The 20178-nt window shown below is 40.8% G+C and overlaps 1 protein-coding gene across 1 annotated transcript in view; it reads left to right on the forward strand.

Annotated features, from left to right (window-relative positions):
* The window catches only part of col7a1 (collagen, type VII, alpha 1), a 65363-nt gene that overhangs the window by 19916 nt on the left and 25269 nt on the right, over positions 1-20178 (forward strand). The window contains exons 28-74 of the mRNA XM_034585755.1: positions 38-79; positions 166-192; positions 293-337; positions 445-564; positions 648-719; positions 804-839; positions 937-990; positions 1072-1146; positions 1329-1442; positions 2662-2688; positions 2797-2850; positions 2964-3035; positions 3121-3180; positions 4200-4235; positions 4316-4360; positions 5390-5425; positions 5540-5584; positions 5716-5751; positions 5894-5929; positions 6058-6090; positions 6197-6268; positions 6947-7006; positions 7194-7229; positions 7315-7395; positions 8407-8442; positions 8630-8674; positions 8794-8865; positions 8998-9042; positions 9118-9153; positions 12214-12255; positions 12415-12495; positions 12657-12692; positions 12804-12839; positions 13118-13198; positions 13308-13343; positions 14688-14759; positions 15521-15565; positions 15929-15964; positions 16372-16407; positions 16925-17029; positions 17111-17176; positions 17938-17973; positions 18068-18103; positions 18200-18247; positions 18353-18388; positions 19657-19782; positions 19929-20138. Of these exons, the coding sequence (XP_034441646.1) occupies positions 38-79; positions 166-192; positions 293-337; positions 445-564; positions 648-719; positions 804-839; positions 937-990; positions 1072-1146; positions 1329-1442; positions 2662-2688; positions 2797-2850; positions 2964-3035; positions 3121-3180; positions 4200-4235; positions 4316-4360; positions 5390-5425; positions 5540-5584; positions 5716-5751; positions 5894-5929; positions 6058-6090; positions 6197-6268; positions 6947-7006; positions 7194-7229; positions 7315-7395; positions 8407-8442; positions 8630-8674; positions 8794-8865; positions 8998-9042; positions 9118-9153; positions 12214-12255; positions 12415-12495; positions 12657-12692; positions 12804-12839; positions 13118-13198; positions 13308-13343; positions 14688-14759; positions 15521-15565; positions 15929-15964; positions 16372-16407; positions 16925-17029; positions 17111-17176; positions 17938-17973; positions 18068-18103; positions 18200-18247; positions 18353-18388; positions 19657-19782; positions 19929-20138 (2712 nt within the window). The remainder of the gene's footprint in view (positions 1-37; positions 80-165; positions 193-292; positions 338-444; positions 565-647; positions 720-803; positions 840-936; positions 991-1071; positions 1147-1328; positions 1443-2661; positions 2689-2796; positions 2851-2963; positions 3036-3120; positions 3181-4199; positions 4236-4315; positions 4361-5389; positions 5426-5539; positions 5585-5715; positions 5752-5893; positions 5930-6057; positions 6091-6196; positions 6269-6946; positions 7007-7193; positions 7230-7314; positions 7396-8406; positions 8443-8629; positions 8675-8793; positions 8866-8997; positions 9043-9117; positions 9154-12213; positions 12256-12414; positions 12496-12656; positions 12693-12803; positions 12840-13117; positions 13199-13307; positions 13344-14687; positions 14760-15520; positions 15566-15928; positions 15965-16371; positions 16408-16924; positions 17030-17110; positions 17177-17937; positions 17974-18067; positions 18104-18199; positions 18248-18352; positions 18389-19656; positions 19783-19928; positions 20139-20178) is intronic.

Genomic DNA, 20178 nt, shown 5'->3' on the forward strand with positions numbered 1-20178 from the left:
TCCTCTCAGCCTCATGACTCTATCCTTGTGTTTTTAGGTTCATCCAGGTCCAGAGCAGTGCACTGTTCAGTGCCCTCGGGTGAGTTATTCTCTATCTGCACTTTCACACTGAACTTTTTCTTCCTGTGATTTCTAATCAAGTCTCATCTTTACTGTTTCTTTTAGGGGGAGAAGGGAGCGCGCGGTGAGAGGGTACGATGAAGATATTGCTCTGTTATTTTTTTACCACTTCTCTTGTAATTTGTATCTTCAGTTGTTAAAGTGCCACTTTTTCTTTATTTGACCCCCGCAGGGTGAGGGAGGCAGAGATGGTGCTGATGGACGCAAGGGAGAGTCTGTGAGTCATTCGTTAACACTGACCATGATGATATTATTTGGCATTACAGCAGCGTTCTGCTATTTTCGATTAATTAATGTGTCTACTTATGTGTGCGTGAGATGTAGGGTCGTGATGGTTTGGCGGGAAGGGAAGGCCCCAGAGGCCCTGAGGGACGCGCAGGTCCCCCGGGCCAATCTGTCCCTTTTGACTCCTCTGGAGCGGTGAAAGGAGAAAAGGGGGAGAGAGTGAGTGGAGCTGAGGCCGAAGCAACAACATCACCAGAACTTATCCTGATAGAAAAAAGTCTGACATTTTGTTTGGTGTTCAGGGTTTTCCTGGTATTGATGGGAATCCGGGGTTGCCGGGACGACCAGGCTCCCCTGGAAATGCAGGGGTCCCGGTGAGTAGAGGAACATAAATCCACAGAACTGCTGGATGTGTTTGTGTTGTTGTATAAGCATAATGTTGTTCATTTGTCCTGCAGGGCTCACAGGGCCTGACTGGTATCAGAGGAAATCCGGTGAGTAATGGTTCTCCTCACCTACAGACTTTGACATATGAATATTAATGTCTTTGCTTCCTACACCTCCTTTTTTATCAATTTTTTTATTTTACAGGGTGACCCAGGGTTAACAGGGCCCCAAGGGTCAAAGGGCGGTAAAGGTGATAGGGTGAGCTGAAATAGTACATTTCACGTAGTTGGTGTGTGCTTGTTTGAAAGTGATGTTGATGGTTCTTTGCTGATGCTTCAGGGGGATCCAGGCTCTGCTACATCTGGAGATGGTCTGCCCGGGAGGAAAGGAGAAGCAGGCATCCCAGGGATACCGGTAAGAGGCTGACACAGGATGATCTTAATCAACCATGAGACACATCACTTATCTGCATTTGCTTTGTATGGTTATTATGTACCACATGAATACAACAATGGGCCCGACGCACACAAACCCTCTACACTCAATAGTCTTTATATCCATATACTTACCAGTATTTGTGTATTTTTTTCATTAAGGGTTCTCTGGGTCGACCAGGCAGCGACGGGGGCAAAGGGACACCTGGCATTCCAGGGTTACCAGGTCAGGATGGCCGCTCTGGGATACCAGGTACACCCGGACTCTCCATCAAGGTTTGTCTCCTCCACCGCTTCACTGCAATTCACTCAATTTAGAAGATCTCGACATCAAATCTGGAAGAACTCAAATTTTGTTCAAGATAATTTACACAGATTTATTTATTTGATCTTATCCATGAAGAAACAAACCTTACCCCGTGTAGGTCACTAAATTGAAAAATGCAGCTCTGCTCTAAACTGCAATGAGCAGTCTCTTATCCAGGTGACGATTGATCCGATGCTTTGTCCGCTGGTATTGTATAAAGACAGCAGGGTTGGTAAACATGAATTTGCTGTTTTTACTGTTATAATGTCTTGGTATATAATGAAAATAGTTCCCTCGCTGTGATTTGATGATGAAACTTCCACTGACAGTTTCATACTCAGGCTTTTAGAATGAGTTGTTTTATATAAGAACATATTTTACAGCTGCAAAGACATTGACAATTCTGTTGTTTTTTAAAGACTAAGAGACACAATATGCTCACTCAATGCTGTCCTCCATTTAGATTTCCCTATTCTGTAATATAAATGTGTGTGAAACCTTCCTGCAGGTTTCTCAAGGCGTTTTAAAAACCTCGGTGAATTCTTGTTGGAGTCCTCTTGCTGCTCCAAGTTGTTGTCAGACTCGCACACATGGTGGCAGCATAGAGCCACGTACATATTTCTTGAGTGGAAGCTCATGCATGATTTGAGAAGGGATTCTTGTTCCCCAGAATCATGTTGAGGCTGTGATTTTTGATTTTATTAGTGATACTAATGAATTTAATTTCAGTCTTTTTCAAATTATAATTTCCAAGTAGAAGGATGGCGGCACACAGATGTCTCTAGCTCTATAATTTCAGATACTGGTTCTATTCCAAGGACATATCTCATACGTCATATTTCTCTGGAAACTCAAAAGAATCACTCTACATGAAAATATACACTAGATATCAGTTTCTTATCCCTCAGAAAGAAAATAATTCATTTCCTTGGATCAAAAAGAATGATCAAGTCACTTAGTTTTTATTAATAATGAAAAATTTCAATAATTTAGTTTTCTTCCTGGTACTGTGACATTAGCTTTCCACTTTTTTTAAATACAAGGAACAGAGGAGAGGTGGTTTTTTTTGTGTATTTATCTGTACACGTGTAGCACAAGAATCTCTGGATCTGTTATCATAGGGAAACTTTAACAACATAACAACAGTGTTCAGCATCCCCTCCTTCTCCCCATCTTTTTTTTCTGCAGGGAGAGAAGGGCGGCCCAGGAGAGCGGGTGAGTCACACTATCACCAGCTTGCCCTCTCACGGCAGAAATATCCAGAGCAAGCAAATATCCTCGGCAGCATAATGACTCTCAGCTCTTATCTCTCTTGGCTGACAGGGACCTCCAGGAGTAGGCAGCGGGGTGGCCGTGAAGGGCGAGAAGGGCTCCTCGGTAAGCGCTGTCAATCACTGGCGTTGTGCTGACATGTCGAGTTTGCAGATGAACCCTGCGTGTGCACGTGGGGGGAGTATTTTGCATTCGCTAATTGACTTTCTTACTATCAGGGCACTGCAACATCTCCAGGGGCTCAGGGTCCTAGAGGACCAACGGGACCACAGGGCAGCAAAGGAGACAAGGTAGCTGCAGATTGATTCAGTGTACGAGTGGCTGAGCACCTGCAGTGTTTATCTCAGACAAATGGCTTGTGCTTGTTTTTTCCAGGGCGACGGTACTGATGGGCTGCCCGGACCTCAAGGCAGGCAAGGAGAGCCTGGGGACAGGGTAGGTCAGACACAGAAGAATCCAGTTTATCAGAATGTAAATACATTGACTCTGCAAAACTGGGCAAGAACTATCATTTTTCACTGTTACATACTTATTTGTTCTTATTATCTCTTCATAGCAAGTATTCTTACTTTAATATTGTATATTTACAAATACATTTTTTATTTGTGCATATATTATCTTTTTATTTTGATTGTTCTGTCCTTATTACTAATTTACTCTATATTTTCCTACCGAACGTACTGTAACTTTTTAATGGAGCTTCCCAGCAAACGCTTTTCACATGACTGCACTTGTATAACCGCTGTGACAATAAACATCTTGAGTCTTAAATCAATAAATTCTGATAAGCACTGATAAGACACACCTCTGCTAAGGCTGCATAATCCTCTAGCTTTATTATTGTAAAAAAAATCAGATCTGTATCAAGACAACCTCACTGCCTCACCAGCATTTGTATTGGGGTCATCTGAGTTCATCATAATGTTGTAGTGCCGCTCATAGTTGCAGTTTATTCCTGCACATACCGTTAAAATATAGAATAGAATAGAATAGACAGCCATACAATGAAATTAGAGCTATAGCGGAACAGTTTGAAGGACAAAAAATAATATTACACTTTAAAGAATATTGCACATAAGATTATGCACTTAAAATAAATATATATAACATTAGTCTACATGACAATTACAAAAAAAAGGAATTAGTATTCCAGGTAATGTACTTAGGTTTTACATGATAATTGGTAAATATTCAATAAAATGAGTGGTCTATGAGGATGTATATATTAGCTCAAGGAATACAATATTGTTCTTTCCCTGATAATTCAGGGTTGTGAACTTATAAAGGACTTTATAAATGGCCACATGTTGGCGCTATCCACTATTAAAATGAATTAGCCCTGTCTGGAAACTCCAAAATAACAGCCAAGCTCATAATTAAACAGATCTAAAAAATATAACCTTCTCATTAGAGTTGATGAGTTTATGTTTAAACATGTTGCTCGTGTCTTTCAGGGTCCCCGCGGGCCTCCAGGAGAGATTAGCATCAAGGTAAGATAAAGGTAAGAGACATCCATCCTGTTGTTGTGTGTGGACAGAGAATGACCTTTGTCACTGTGTGCTCTGGACAGGGTGACCGAGGACAGCCAGGAGAGCCGGGATCACAGGGAGACAGGGTGAGTCACACGATCTGAGAGAGAAACAGTCCAGTGTGTGTGTCAGTATGTGTGTAGTGACTGGTCCACAATCACACACACAGCACCTGCTTTAGTTTTACCAGAGGAAAAAGGGGGAAAATGTAATTTCTCCAAAATGAAAAAGTCTGAATGCAACATCAACTATCTCTGTGTGCGTCATGTGTGAGTCTCATCAAGCCTGAAAAGGTCGAAAAAGTTCATGTAGAAAATGTTGGCGAGAAAAGGGTGGAGACGCAGCGGGCTGTCATTTCACTTCAGTCCAAAAAAAATATTTTGCTGTGAACTTGTTTGTACCTGAACAGAGAAGAGCAGCTTTAATGTCGATTCCAGGGCCTTATTATACCAATTCTCTTTTCTTTTTTTGAAACCAATGAGACGAACCTCTGCTAGATCATGTTCATAGTTGCGAGTCGGTGAAAATACAATCACTGGTAAATAAGGACTGTCTCTCTACGTCTAAAAAATGTATTTACACTGTAGATGCCTCGATTTTCCCCTTATAAAAGTTATTTTTGGAGCAAACCTGTGATCAATGCAAACAGGCTTTCCCAAGTAACAGTAGCATATCATTTTATAATTTAAGCTTGAATGTCCCTCGGTAGAACACATACCTCCACTACGGCCCGACAGTTCTAACCACATTTAAATTCACTAGATCCAAATTATTATTTGGATCCGCACCTAATTGCACACTATCATAAATATCAGTCCCCTAAATATCTCTTCATCAGGATCCATGAATTATTTTATGTGAAATCAATGACAATGTTGAAAAACATCCAATCTAAAATCGTGCAGCGAGATCAATTTCACAGTGGCTGCTGCATCTTTCTATAAGATGAAGGTGTTGTTGACAACAAGTCAGCCAATCAAAGACGACTTCCTGCAGTGACAACACTAACAGTGATGGATAATGCAATTTGCACATGCATGTGCTCACAGAGAGAGAGATACCAGTCAAGTTTCTCTTTAGAAATCAATCATCATTCTGCACGTGTATCTTTGCAGGGCGAGAGAGGACCAGCTGGTGAAACCGGGGAGAGGGTGAGTGCAGCAGTGTTTATTTATTTTTTATTTCATTTAAATTAATTAAACAGTTGGAGTCTTTCCTTTTTGTGGGATTTTGTGCTGTTTCTGTGAATAATTCTGTTTCCTCAGGGGGATCTGGGGAAGACAGGACTTCCAGGACCAACAGGGTTGAGAGTGAGTGACAGGCCATCACGCAGTATTGGCTAATGACTTCAGTGTGCCTTTTATGTTTCATATTTGTTGGGCGGGCTGACTGTTATAAATGCACGTGAGCCTCATGAATGAATCTTTTCATTTGTCATCAGGGTTTACCAGGGCTCGGTGGACCAACAGGAGAAAAGGTGAGACTGATTCAATGAAGTGTAATCATACGAGAGTCGGCGGGGGCAATGGGAACGTGATTCCTTCACAGAACGTTTCATAATCTGATGAAATGACTCTCTGAGCAAAGATGAAAGAACATGTGAACCCGTCTGTCCGCAGGGAAGCGACGGAGCACGAGGGGAGCCAGGCAGGAGTGTGAGTAATAAAATACAATTAATAATAATGAAATGTAATAAGTCATCTGTCTCTTTACTTTGAATATGCTCTCCATGAATGTTTTGTGTGTGTGAAAGACCCTAAACTGTATTATTCAAATCACACAGAGTCCAAGTTTTCCAGGAAAGAAAGGGGAACAGGTAGAGTGTCAGATTCTGTTCTAATGTAACTTATCATTTTGACTGGACAGTGGCACCATCATTCTTCACTCGGATTGGTCTCCTTCCCTTTTCTCTTCTTCCACAGGGGGAGCGAGGTCTGTCTGGCCTCGATGGGCAGAGGGGAGAAAAAGGAGACTCTGGACAGAGAGGAGAGAAAGTGAGAGACCACTGGATGACACAGTGTACAACTGTCTGTGTGTGATTGTGAATGTGCACGGTCACAATCTGCTATAATGTGTATGAAATGTCACAACCTGGCTCAAGGCTGGACAAAGTGGGAGGAGCAAATATTCAACTGGAGTCCCCACAACTGAGGCTAACTAACCTCAACTAACATGGCATGTAATGCAGTTACCCCCAGAAAGCCATGTATGCACGTCCCGAGCATCGGGACGTGCATACATGGCAAACGTGCATCTCACTGACTTAGGAATCGTGCATGTTGGACATATAATTCGCCCTTTGTGTAAATTGTGGCCCCTTTATGGCCCCTGATTAAGAAAAATCCCAGATCCACCACTGCCGAGCATAGAGTTCCACCCACGTTCACTACCACTTTGAGACAATTGACACAAACTCACCGACAAAACCTTCATCCCGGAATTTGTAACAGCCCGGCTCAAGGCTTGATGAAGGAGGAAAGACCACATATGAGTTTTAATAAGTTTATTTTAAAGGAAATTTAAATTGTGGAAGTCATGAGGGAGAGGGAGACTGTCTGAATGCCACCATAGTGTAGCAGGACTAGGTGAGGTGAATCTACCTGACAACCAAACAGCCGTCTCAGAGAGGGTCGTCACACAAATGACCTTTTTTATTTCTGTCATTCACTCAGGGGTCTTCAGGGTCCGGAGGGTCAGGTGTCTTTGGTCCTAAAGGAGAGCCAGGAGAACGAGTAAGTTCATAGTAAAAACTCTCCACAACAACTGGCTTATTTATAATGTCAACAGGTTTCTGAAAGGTTTTCCTGAAAATAGCACCAATCATTCCTGAAATGTTCCAGTGTGTCCCCTGTCAGTGTGAGTCATGCCCCAAAACCACCCAAACTCAAAATGCATAAAACATGTGCCTTTCCCCCTCAGGGACTCGCTGGTGTCAATGGAAGACCAGCTGCCAAGGTGAGAGGCCTGCTGTGTTTTCTTCAGTCGTTCTGTTCGTTTGAACTAACTTGATTCTAAAACTGGTCTTGGAACTGTTTTTTAGGGAGAACCAGGAGAAACAGGAGAGAGAGGCGAGAATGGGCGCTCAGGAATTCCAGGGAAAGCTGGTCTGTCTGGGAAAGAGGTCAGAGTTGTGTACGGCCACTTAAAACCGTGGACTGTCCCACGGTTCACCTTCATACAGCTTCATCTCTCTGCACCTTTACAATACCCTTATCAAGAGCTTAGTCATATTCTTTGCATACGATAGAAATAATATTCATAATAATAGTGATAATAACGGACTTCGTTTATATTGCGCCTTTCAAAACATAGTTGCACGATGACTAACAAGTCAACAATGAAAAAGTGAGGGCAACAAATAGGAAACCATTAAAAACAGTATAAACAACATTGGGGTAGAAATATAAGACATAGTAAGTCCGGCTGGGTGATAATCATATCATGATGGTATGATTGTTGGAGGTTAGTTGATTTATAGATGTATTTATTGACAGACATTTACGTTTAACCCCTAAACCAAATGTGAGAGGCCCTAAAGTTAAACATTTTAACAAAATTGCCCAACAATCACTGGTTGGATTTCTCCAAGATGAGGATTTACTGCTTCTCTCTGTTTTCTTGTCAAATCTACAGGTTTTTATAGACCAAAGCATTCATGAAAGATTCTCGTATCATTTAAAACATTTCTGAATGATTATTGTTTGATCGATAGTGATATATATTGGTATTGGGGAACATCCATATCATTATCTTCATAATCATATCAACAATTTTATCAACCATATTTCCCAACTTTTATTGTACAGTATAGTTTCCACTACAAGTAAGAAGTATATATTTCAGTGTAGTAAAAAGCTGTTTTTGTTATATCATGTTGCTCTGGATGCTGCAATAAAACATCAAACAGGCTCTTAAGCTTTGCCTTTATTCCTTCCAACATGCACCTCTTTCCAAAGATGTCATTTTCGAGGTAAAAGCAAATACACCTTTTGTGTGTGATGCAAGATTTTCTCTTCCTTTGTACATGCTATCCGTTCTGACCCTCTTTATACAGCCAGATTTTGCAATGTAGTGCCACTGCTGTTTTCTCCGTATTAAAATGTAATGAATTATATATACTTTCATCTTACAGGGAGAGAAAGGAGACAAGGGTGATGAGGGCACTCCTGTAAGTATATTCTTCTCCTACTATCTCCATTTCTCGTTCTCAGGTGCACACTTTCATTTCCCTTTTGTGATGGAATATATTTCTTGAATGGTGCCATTCCCCACAACCTCTCTCATCATAGAAAAGATTGTATATAATCATGAGTGTGTAGGTGTTGCTGGGGATGTATAAACTTGTTTTTCACCAGGGGGAGTCTGGACTTCCTGGGAAGCCGGGAGAACGAGGACTGAGGGTAGGACACATTTCTTTAAACAATTTTCAATGTCAGCATTCATTATTGAAACTCAACAACGTCCCAGTTACATCAATGGAAAGTTCAGTCCATAGATATTTTTTATTGACCGCCCTCAGGGACTGGCTGGTCAACCTGGACGAGCAGGAGAGAAAGGAGACTTCGGAGACCCAGGAGAGCACGGACGAAATGTGAGACACATTTTATGCATCATCTTACAGACAGCTTATCAATATGCTCTTGTGCTATTCCTGCGAGGCAGTAAGAAACAGGGAAGGAAGGTCAGCTGCTCAGCATCTTTATTGATCTGTGTTCGATCATAGGGCAGCCCCGGACCTGCAGGACCGAGAGGAGATACAGGAGAGCAGGTCTGTTCTCTGTCTATTTGTCCTTATTCAACTTTGTACTGTTTCTACTTGATTCACAAACTTCTCTTCTCCTAGGGAACTCAAGGGCCACCGGGACCACCAGGAAAAGTGGTGAGTAGGTCAGATACTTCCACATGTTATAAAGATGTATTAACTAGAGATAGGTCAATTATAGTCTCCGAAAGGTTCTTGTTTTTCTAGTATAAATAGCATCAACGAAAATAAGAGAACATAAGGGTTAGGGTGACCCTTACCAAAAAACATAACAGATTAAGCCAAGGCCCAACAGTCTCCTAAATTCAATCAAACTGCACCAAATTTGGCACACTCATAAATATCAGGTTCCTCAATATGCTTTTTCATCGTATTCCATAAATGATTCCCTGGGAAAATGTTGAAAAACACCCCTGATCCAGTTCCTTAGCAAAATGGAACAAACCCACACGTATCCTTCCACGAAGTTTCGTGAAAATCGGTTGAGTTGTTTTTGTGTAATCTCGCTTACAAATATAAAAACTAACAAACAGACAGGGGTGAAAACATAACCTCCTTAGCGGAGACAATAAACACAGATAATAAATAATCGTCATAATGATATGATCATGATATGGATTGTGTGGGGGAGCGAAATAAGAAAACAGTGTTAATAATACAGTGTTAATCATACAGTGATAATACATGTATGATGTATGATGTTCTCCATGACACGTGGCATCGATTGCACTTCTGTCCGTCCTGGGAGAGGGATCAAATGTGGCTCTCTCTGAGGTTTCTACGTTCTCCTTCCCCTGTTGAGGGTTAAGAACATAGGATGTCACACCTTGTTTAAGCCTATGAGACAAATTGTGATTAGTGAATATGGGCTATACAAATATAATTTGATTGATTGATTGATTGATGATGATGTCACAACAATATCATCAGATGGAGGGACGGATGAAACATATTGTGCATAGGGGCCAGTAACTGTGTCATTCGAATGATAATATAATGAGACAGTATGTTATTTTTATAATTTAATAATACTACAATAATCAACATACACTATGCAATATAATTATAATCATTATAACAATGTATATTAATTGAGCAACAAGCCTCCCCTCTTGTCCAGTCAGAAAATAAATGTGCGTACTTTAGGTGGGGGTATGTAGGGGTTAAATTGGGTTTTGTGAGGAGGGGGAGCCCTTGTTTAATTTTCACTGTCAACATCTTTCAAAGCATCTCTAAATCAGTATCTTCTAAAAAAAGACTCCGAGCAAGTTTCCTCCATCTCTCAGATCCATCTCTACCTGCAACACACTGCTGACCTGCTGATGACTCACTTCTTGACAAACTTTGTTCCACGACTGTAATGTTGGACTATACTGATAAACATTCAATAAGACACTGTCTCTATTTTTAGCCGACTGCAAAGGTGTGAGACCACAGTGTTCACATTCCGCTGTGAAACAATAAATCAGGCCCAGGAATTTGTCTTCACCCCAGGCCACCCTCATGCCTCTCTCTCTGCAGCTGGAACACTGAGCCACAGCAGTTGATGGGTTGGATGTTTGCATTGAGTGCTACAACTGGTTCAGAGCAGGTTCCACTTGCAAACCTTATATGAACCAGTTTGCTTTTAACTTGGCATAAGCCGCGTTAAAGCCACACCAGTACATCACTGAATACATCTACGTCTCGGGTTTCCCAGAAACACTTGCGCTGACTTCAAGCACAACATCAACAATGGCGGACTACACCGTTTCAAGAGAAGATGTTTTTGAGACTTCGTGGTTGACGTGAAGGTCTCGTTTCAATACTTCAGGAGCGCTGTTGTTGGGGATTGTTGAAAAAGTATCTGATAGAATTTGCTTCCTCTTGGAAGTGATGATCAGGTCCACTGTTAGAGGGGGAAGATCTAAGTTAGATGATTTAATCATGATTTTGGTTGGAACAGAGGTTTTGTTCTGGAGATATACTGAAAGAATTATTTTCTCCGATGCCGTTCCTCAGTGTTGTGTTGCTCATTTAGATTTTAACAATTCTGCCAATGATGGATATCGGTAACTGTTTTACAGATAAAATAGATAATCAACTGCATAAAGACTGATCTTGTGGTTGGTATTGTTTTTTACTTCCAATGAGACTACGGCTGTTGGTGTGTTTATGTGAGATGGAAACGTTAATAACTAGGTTGGTTATTAGATGAGTGTCCTCCTAATGAAGCCAGCTTGGTCTAAAGGTTTGAGTAAAACGTTGGAGACATATTAACATCAATGGAAAATATGGATTTTAGTTTAATTTTAGCTGTTAATCTGTTGAAATTGGGAGCTACAATATTCAAAATTATTGTTGTTCATAGATTCAGCAGGGGAGCCATCAGGTCCTGTTGATTTATTGTCAGGCACAGGTTAGAGTCCTTTGTAGAATTCTGTTACTTTAAACTGTTTCTCAAATGCATTTTCCTTTCAGTAAATTTGTGGTAAATCTAAATAGATTTTTTTATTGCTGCAAAACATTTTGGATTTGTGCTGTTGGATTATTTGTATTGATGTTCAGTTTCTTGATCACTATCTTTTTAGGGTGTGTGGATCATATTTTTTTCTATGAATGCTACTTTTACTACCTTCTAACATAGCGATGGTGCCATTTCCAGTGAATCATTTATTTCAAGGAAGGTCATTAAGTGCTACAAGTGCTGTTATTTCCAACTAGACCAGAGAGTTAATTTTACCAGCACTACGTGGTATAGAGTAGGTGTATTGTAATCTGTGGTCTGTCTGTTACAGAAATAGCTATAGAGCCCATGCAATCCAATTTGGATTTAACTTCTCATCTTGGTTGGGTGCAGGGACAGAACTTGCACTATTGATTTTCTTTTTTTAACCCTGTCAAAGGTCAAGGTCACAGAATTGGATCAAAGATTTAGTCTAATGTTAATGCATGGGAAATACATTGAAAGCACCTATACAATTTTTTATGTAACATATTAAAATAACATATTAATTAAATAAAACAAGTATTGATATTAATAGCTACACAACACATACATATATTGTGCTGATCAGGTCTAACAATCCAATTTTAGTGTCATGCTTGAAAATAAAATGTTACTGAAAACAAAATGGCATTTTCTAATGTGTTTTTATTAAAAATGAAGTGATCATTCATGTTTTTTCTTCTTAACAGGCGGACATCCAGGGCCAGCTGAAAGGAAAAAGTGGAGAGAAAGTATGTACTGCTCTTGTACAGCGGTTGTACGCCGAAAGTAACACTGAGTAAAACCATCATGTTATATTTACCCTACAGTTAAAATAACATGTAAATTAATTGAATAAAAAAATATAAGAGGAACACACCTAAAACAACTTGTGTAATTTTGATTCAAAGGGCGATGCGGGCATCCCAGGGGACCACGGGGACAAAGGTCCGAAAGGCGAAGCAGGGACTCCCGGAGCCCCAGGCCTACGAGTGAGTTGGTGCCATTCTTGCAATTTGTAAATGCTTCCGTGAACATTTGATGGGCCCCTGTATATGCATCTGTATGCACGCTGACCCCTTCCGCCGCTGATTTGTTCTGCGTGACTGATGAGACTTTGTGACTCGCTGTCCTTTCCCTGCTGTCTATAAAGGGTCCTGAGGGACAACGGGGGCCTGCAGGCACAAGAGTGAGTTTGATTTTTGTCACTGCTTCTCTACTTCAGTTCTCAAAACTATAGCGGATATCTGAAATGTTTTTTTGCATTTCTTTAAATCACTTTCACTTCTCATATTTCCAGGGTGACACGGGAGAAAGAGGGACACCTGGAGAGAAGGTTTGAAATCAATAAGTCTTATTTATCCTTAAAATGTAAGATTACTCTACTGAGCCGTGTAAAAAATTACACTGGTGAGTGGCTTTCTGGTGAGTGGCAGGTCTCACTGTCCTTCATGCCACCGGATTCTGTTTCCCATGCAGTAGATTCCCAGTGGGATGAAGTGCAGAGGGGCTGGCAGAAAGCTTCATGGCCTAAAGTTGACCTGAGACACTTCAACTGTTCTCTTACGGTAATTTAAATGTGGTCTCCTAACTCCTAAACCTCTGTGTGACCAGGGAGAACGTGGTGCATCGGGGTTAGATGGACGTCCAGGTCTGGATGGTAAACTTGGTGCTGCTGGACCACCTGGACAGAGGGTATTCCAGTTTCTGACAACTTTTCACCGAACCATAAAAAACTGCATGTAAATTGTGGTGGTTGTGTCACTGTGGCTGATGCATGTCTCTGTGTTTTCTTTGTGTTTAGGGTGATCCTGGGAAACAGGGAGATCCTGGCAGAGATGTGAGTCTCTCTTTTCCTGTGTGGATACGTCAGCTTGAAAAATACAGTTGGCCCTGAGTTCTCTTTAATCGTTCGATAATAAATGCTGATATTTATAAGATCGATGTAGTCTGACTGAGGAGTGAGTACTCGTGTAATAATGTACAAATAATACAAATAATATAGTAAAGGGGAAGGGGGGGAAGCTCTGTCCCCGAGGTTTTTCCAGTTACAAAGGGAACCATCTGGGACCCGATGCAGTTTCCCAATCATTGATTTATTTGATTATTTGCAATAGCTAATAGATTCCTTTTTTCTCATATTATTATGAACTGTTTTAATTTCCTGACCCTGCCAATTAAGTTCAAACAGCTTTATTGTATTTGCATAATATTCGTGTGTATTACCAAAGCAAAAATACAGTATAAAAGACTATCACAGAATCATATTAAATCATGGCACTCAGTAGAGCACAAACCTCTGTCAAGGCCCAGCAGTCCCCTTATGAAACCACATTTAAATTCACTAGATCCAGCTTTTTCTGGGACCTGCATCAAATCTGCACACATTTCTATACATCAGCCCTATTTGTGCCTGATTTATTTCTTTCACCAAGATCCACGAATTACAAAAATGTTGATAAATGCCCTCATCTGCCCCCTGATCCTGATCCACACCAAATTTAATACCATACTGCTTCCTTCCACCAGGTTTCATGGTCTTCTGTTCAATAGCTGTTGTGTAATCCGGCCAATTGACGAACAAACAAATGCTGATGAAAACATAATTTCCTTGACAGTGTGTCAAAACAAAACAACTATAGTAAGATCAAATAATTAAATGGAATAAAAATAAAATATACAGTATAAGTGATACAGATAATACATATATCTCTCTCACAAACACATTGCCGGCAGACCCATTTGTGAACAGCCCCTCCTCTCCATGAATACTCTGAATCAACACATGATGAAGCCCAGGAGGACGGATCCAACATATTTCAGTCGTCTGAATTAGGAGCACGTAGTTGCACTTTAACTGTTCGAGCTGCAGAGGGCACTGTGGAGATGTTAAGCTTCAGTCGTCACTCCTGTGGACAGTTGCATAAGACGACTGTTGAGAAATTCATCTCCAGGCCAGTTTCACTGTTATGTAATGTTGACCAAAATAATGATTTTTAAGCCCACAACTACACAACTTTCTGTTAAGTTCAAGTTTTACATATAATTCTTCTGTTATATGTAAACCTTCCCACAAAATACTGCAAAGTGTGACTCAATCTAAGTCAGATTTAAATCAGATATTTACTCAGATTAAAATGAGATAAAACCTTTCACTCTGGTGTGTGTCGGTCTGTTTCACTAGGGTTTAGCAGGACTCAGAGGAGAACAGGGCTCCCAAGGGCCTGTTGGGCCTCCAGGAACTGCAGGGACACCTGTGAGTACTCGCACACACACACACACACACACACACACACACACACACACACACACACACACACACACACACACACACACACACACAGACAAAGCCCTTTATTTTGTATTTATGAATATGTTTTTTGCCTGAACTGTAACAGCAAGGACAGCTCCAGAAATGCCAATGTCTTGATTCAGTGATGATGACCATCTGTGTAATGACATAACACCATTGGTCAGGGGTTTTTTTTTTCTTTCAAAAAGCACTTAGCAACTAGAGTGAAGATACCCGACCAGAGCTCAATGGTTCCCATTGGGGCCTGATGGGTCAGGTTGGGTCTGGAAACTTTTTTTTTCCGAAATGATATTCGGTTTCGAGACGTGTTTGGTCACATTGGCTGGGCCTTCTACTTGATGAGTTTACACTGTATGTGCCTGGTGCACTATATGTGTGGAGCAGTGTGGAGGCCAGAAGTAAATATAGAAAAAGATGACTTTGGTTGAAATTAGGCAGAATGCAAATATATGGAATGACATCAGGATTATGCTAATTCGTGTTTTGCATTATCGAGCAACATTTAGCAACATTTTGAGCAGAATTTAGCAACTTTGACGTTTTTTTACAGCAGTTCAACAACAGTTTTCTACCACATCCTCTATTTCTCAAGTTGATCGCACATGGTTCAGTCATTTATCATGCTCGGACCTGAAGACTTGTTACATCTCAGTCTGTTTTCAAGCACATTTAATTTACTGTGTGTCATCATCATTGTGTTTCAGGGTAAAGCAGGTGAAGATGGCAAAACTGGGGCTGCTGGCAAAATGGTAACTCCTCTCTAGAACTTCGCTCTGCTGCTACACTCCTGCATCCTGAACGAATCCTCTCCCTCTCCTGACAGACCGTAATCTGCTCATGCTTCAGTGTTGTGACTTTGATATATGTTGATATTGATTCTGTCCAGTAAGACTATGAACAAGTCGTACTCTTCCCTGTGAGTGATGCTGATCAAAAGCAGTGCCGACGTGTATTTCAGGGCCTGCTGCTTAATGGCTGTCTTAAGTGAACCTCTAAAGCAGCGGCACTGAATTATCTGAGTGCTCCTTCAGCAGACTGCCCATTATTCCATTTGCGTGTGTGTGTGTGTGTTTGTGTTTGCAGCCTTTAATGCATTTTGTTTTGACCTACAGGGTGAGGACGGAGTGCCAGGTGAAGATGGGAGGAAGGTTTGTAGCTCTTCATCAATCTGTAAAATCACCTTGCACTGACAGGATGGTTTAGTTTTTAGTATGTATCAGGATTTATCCACAACACTTATAATAATAATAATTTAGACGACAAACACCAGCAATACACTGGAGTCTAATTTCTGTGATAAATCCATAGTTTTTCATTGTTTTATCAGCCTTATTTAAAATGCTGCATATTTAAGAGAGTATTGTTTTTGATTTCTCAAGGTGCTCTAATTTCTACAGGACAAATCTCTTGCAAAAGCATTTATTTAGACAACAATATCGTTTAGGAAGATATGAATAGATTCATTTTATTAAATAGAATATAAAACAAAATAAGATTGTGCTCTTTATGGCTTTATTTCTACTTTTTATCTGACACCTCTTTCTTTAATCTACAGGGTGACAAAGGAGAAGCTGGAGCAGCCGGAAGAGATGTCAGTTTTGCCAAATCTCCTTCATGTTATTATTCTGTTAAAGTATCGTGCCTGTCTTAACCTGCCCTCTCTCACCACCTTCGTCCTGTATTGATCCCACCTTCCTGGGCTTTATTGTATTACACATCAGCTTTTCCTCTTTTCTTTTCTCCGCAACACTTTCCCCCCTCGAGTGTGTATTTATCAACTGGAGCTCACTCTGACATTGACATTACCATCACACTCTCACTCACTGCTGAATCAATAGGCTTCTCAGAAGCAGCTATATAAATTCACTAGCCTCTAATGATCAAGCTTAGCCTTTAAGGGTGAGCCACTTCTGAGAGAAATCCAAAGGAGCACCAAATGTCAGCGTGCTGTTTTTCATGTGCAAAGTCATATTAATTATCTCTGGAACATCAGTGGAGGGGTGGCAGCGGCCACCTGCTTTGATTTTATAGTTCAGCCTCTACTATAGCACTGGCGAAAGTAACCCCGTGTGACGAGATTCTCAGTTGTGTTATTGCATATTTTCCAGGGCCGTGATGGGCAGAAAGGAGACCGGGCCCTCCCTGGGCCTTTAGGTCCCTCCGGTCCTCCGGGGCCACCTGGGGTCCCTGGCAACATTGGTCCTCCAGGACAGGTGCATCACATGTAGACACATTTTACAGTGCTATGAATATCAATGATAGTTATCATTACTAATCCAAGCACTGTCTCTCAGGTTGTGTATGTGAAAGGTGTTGCAGCTTCACCAATCCCAGGCCCTCAGGGGCCCCCAGGAACCCCTGTGAGTCTGCATGAATTTCTGATGTTATTTTATTTATATATATATATATATATATCCCTGCTTTTTCTTTAATGTGATATGCTGTGGATAATATGTACAACCTAGGGCCAATGGAGAATGAATGGGAGAGCAGATACATATAAAACTAGGATGACACTTAGTAGAGCACATATACCTCCACCAAGGCCCAACAGTCTCCTTATGAAATAACATTTAAATATAAATAGTTTGGGTCTGCACCAAAGTTCACACACTTATAAATGAATACAAAAATTCATGGCTTTTCATCAAGAGCCATGAATTATTGTTTGAAAAATCCACAAAAATGTTAAAAACGCACTCAACTCACATTGTTAAAGAAAGTGAAAAAAAGAATCCTCGATCCTCCCTCTGGTCCAGATCAGCACCAAATATTACTGTTGTTTTCCCTGAAACATATCACATCAAGTTTGGTGATAATCTGTTCAGGTAGTTTCTGCATAATCCTGCGAAATATCAAACGCTAACAAGAACAAAAGCTCCTTGGCAGAGTTAAAGTTCCTCTGCATGTAGTTTCTCATAGAATCCTGTTCCATGTTTTTTGTTCTATTATATTGTATCATCGTTTTCATTTTGCAGAAGCATCCGAAAAAGGAGCAGTGTCTCCCACATGTATGAGCAGTGATGTCTGTTTTATCAACATGTGCCTCTGTATGCTGCTGCATCCCTCCCACAGTCTTATCTCTTCCTGCTCTTATCAATGTCCTTGCTCTGTCTTTCAGGGCGTCCCAGGGATTCACGGATCTGCGGGAGCCAGAGTGAGTCGCACATGTCTTTATTGATCTCAGTTGGTGTTGGATTAATAACCACTTAGTGTGTCTTTTTTTTTACGTCTAATGTTCTTTGCTTCAGGGAGAACGAGGTTCTCATGGCCTTAAAGGTGATGCTGTAAGTTAAACTTTCTTTTCTATTGGAGTGAAAATGTGACACGTTGGAGGCTTCATGTGTTTAGCGTTGACACTTTGATATCTTTTTTATTGGCAGGGGGACCCGGGAGAGGACGGGGCGCCGGGCAAACATGGGACAGCGACGGTAAGACATCAGTACAACACCTGTGATGACCAAGCTGTGACTGGTCAATTCATTTATCGCCAATGTGCTTCATCTTTTCTGAATGTTGTTCATTTCTCTCATCAGGATGTACATAAAGCTCTGGCCAGCTTTGGTATCCAGGTATGTGGAGTGTACTTTGTACATTTGTATTGCTATGATTCTGTAAAATGTTTGTTTAGTGTGTTCCTCTGTAAAGGTGTCATAAGATTTCTAGTTCCCACGTATTCTATGTTATTTAAGGAGACAGATTTATATAATCACAGAGACGCGCATTAACGCACATTTCCTAAACCAGGTTCCCTTTATAAGTCAGATATGTTTATTATTTATACATCAAAATACGTTTTTGTTTATTTGGGGGATTAGTTTTAAAAATACAATTGGCAAAGTAGAGTAGGTAGAGAGACAATTATTGCCTTAATAAATATTCATTTACAAATATCCCAACAGCTTCCACATCACTTTTACTCATGCATCTATTATATTATTATACTATGGGTACGTGGATAAATCTTTTAGCAGAATTGTCTTGCTAATTGAAACTTTCCTGGAACATTTGCAAAGTGACCTATTTTTCCGTTGATTCATATTCATTTGCAAATGTCATCATACCATTAGCAGCTTCCAGATATATTTATAACTGGTGTTCATCTGTCCTTCCCCTTGTGTCAACAGTTTAATTAGTTTGAAAATGAAAATGTCAGTCCAGTAAAAGTGGATTAACAGAGTAACCATGACCAAACTCTGAATGGGATTCGCAAGTAATTTAAATCCACAACAGCACGTAGGGTTTTTGTGACAGATGTGGACCAAAGCCTGATGTAGATCCTTGAGTAAACATAGTCCTAACAGTGTGGAGGAGTTTACTACCCTGTGAGGATGTCTATCTCCGTTACTCTGTATATTGTCTAATACAAGATTTTCGGTATTAATTTTAGTTTAGTTTGTTCCAGATAAAGCCCTGCCCACTCACTCTGTTGTGATTGGTCAATCGGTTACAGCGCTTGTCGGAAATGTCTGCATCCGCTCTCGCTTTACCTTTCTTTGTTAGAGTGCCTGACCAGTGGCTACACATGCATTTTGCATATGTGGAGTATCGTAAAGTCATGTGACATAATGCAGAAGATTGGACGAACTAGGGACGTAAACAAAAGAATGTATTACACACTGGAGGAAAGGTAAACTAAAATGTATCATAAGTGTTCTTTAAAATGACCATTTGATCTCACTTTGGCCTCGGAAAGTTTTTTCAGCTGCTCAGATTTTACAGAAAGGATTTTGTCTTTACTGACTAAATGACTTTGTCTTTATTTGAGGTCTAAATAATTTCAGAGACCGACATGTGTGGCTGAAAGTTATAAAGTTTCCTTTCTCTGCCCTCCACACAGGTGTCTGATCTGAAGGTGGTTGTGGACAGGATGGACAAACCCTCGTCTCCTTCAGTACAGAAGGCAGAGAGAGGCGAAAAAGGAGACAAGGGCGAGTCAGGACCGAGAGGACCATCTGGTTTAGATGTAAGTATGACGAGGCAAAGGGTATATAAATAGACTTGATGACGATCCATAGTAAGATCATAAAAAGTCCATCAACCAAATACAGTCTTATACAGTATTATATATTATATAACATATTTTTCTTTCCACTTCTGGCTCAACATTAGGGTGCTCGTGGTATTCAAGGAGACAGGGGATCAAAGGGCGATCAAGGGGATCGAGGACCAGCCGGCGCAATAGGGCCTACTGGAAGAGCTATTGGAGAACGAGGGCCAGGGGGACCCCCAGGGCTTGCTGGAGAGTCAGGCAAGCCAGGGATACCGGGTGTTCCTGGGAGAGCTGGGGAACTGGGAGAGGCTGGAAGACCAGGAGATAAGGTAAAGAGCTTGAGGTCAATAAATCAAGAGGTTCTCATGG

This window comes from Hippoglossus hippoglossus, chromosome 5 (genome assembly GCF_009819705.1).
Source record: "Hippoglossus hippoglossus isolate fHipHip1 chromosome 5, fHipHip1.pri, whole genome shotgun sequence".
Lineage (NCBI taxonomy): Eukaryota > Metazoa > Chordata > Actinopteri > Pleuronectiformes > Pleuronectidae > Hippoglossus > Hippoglossus hippoglossus.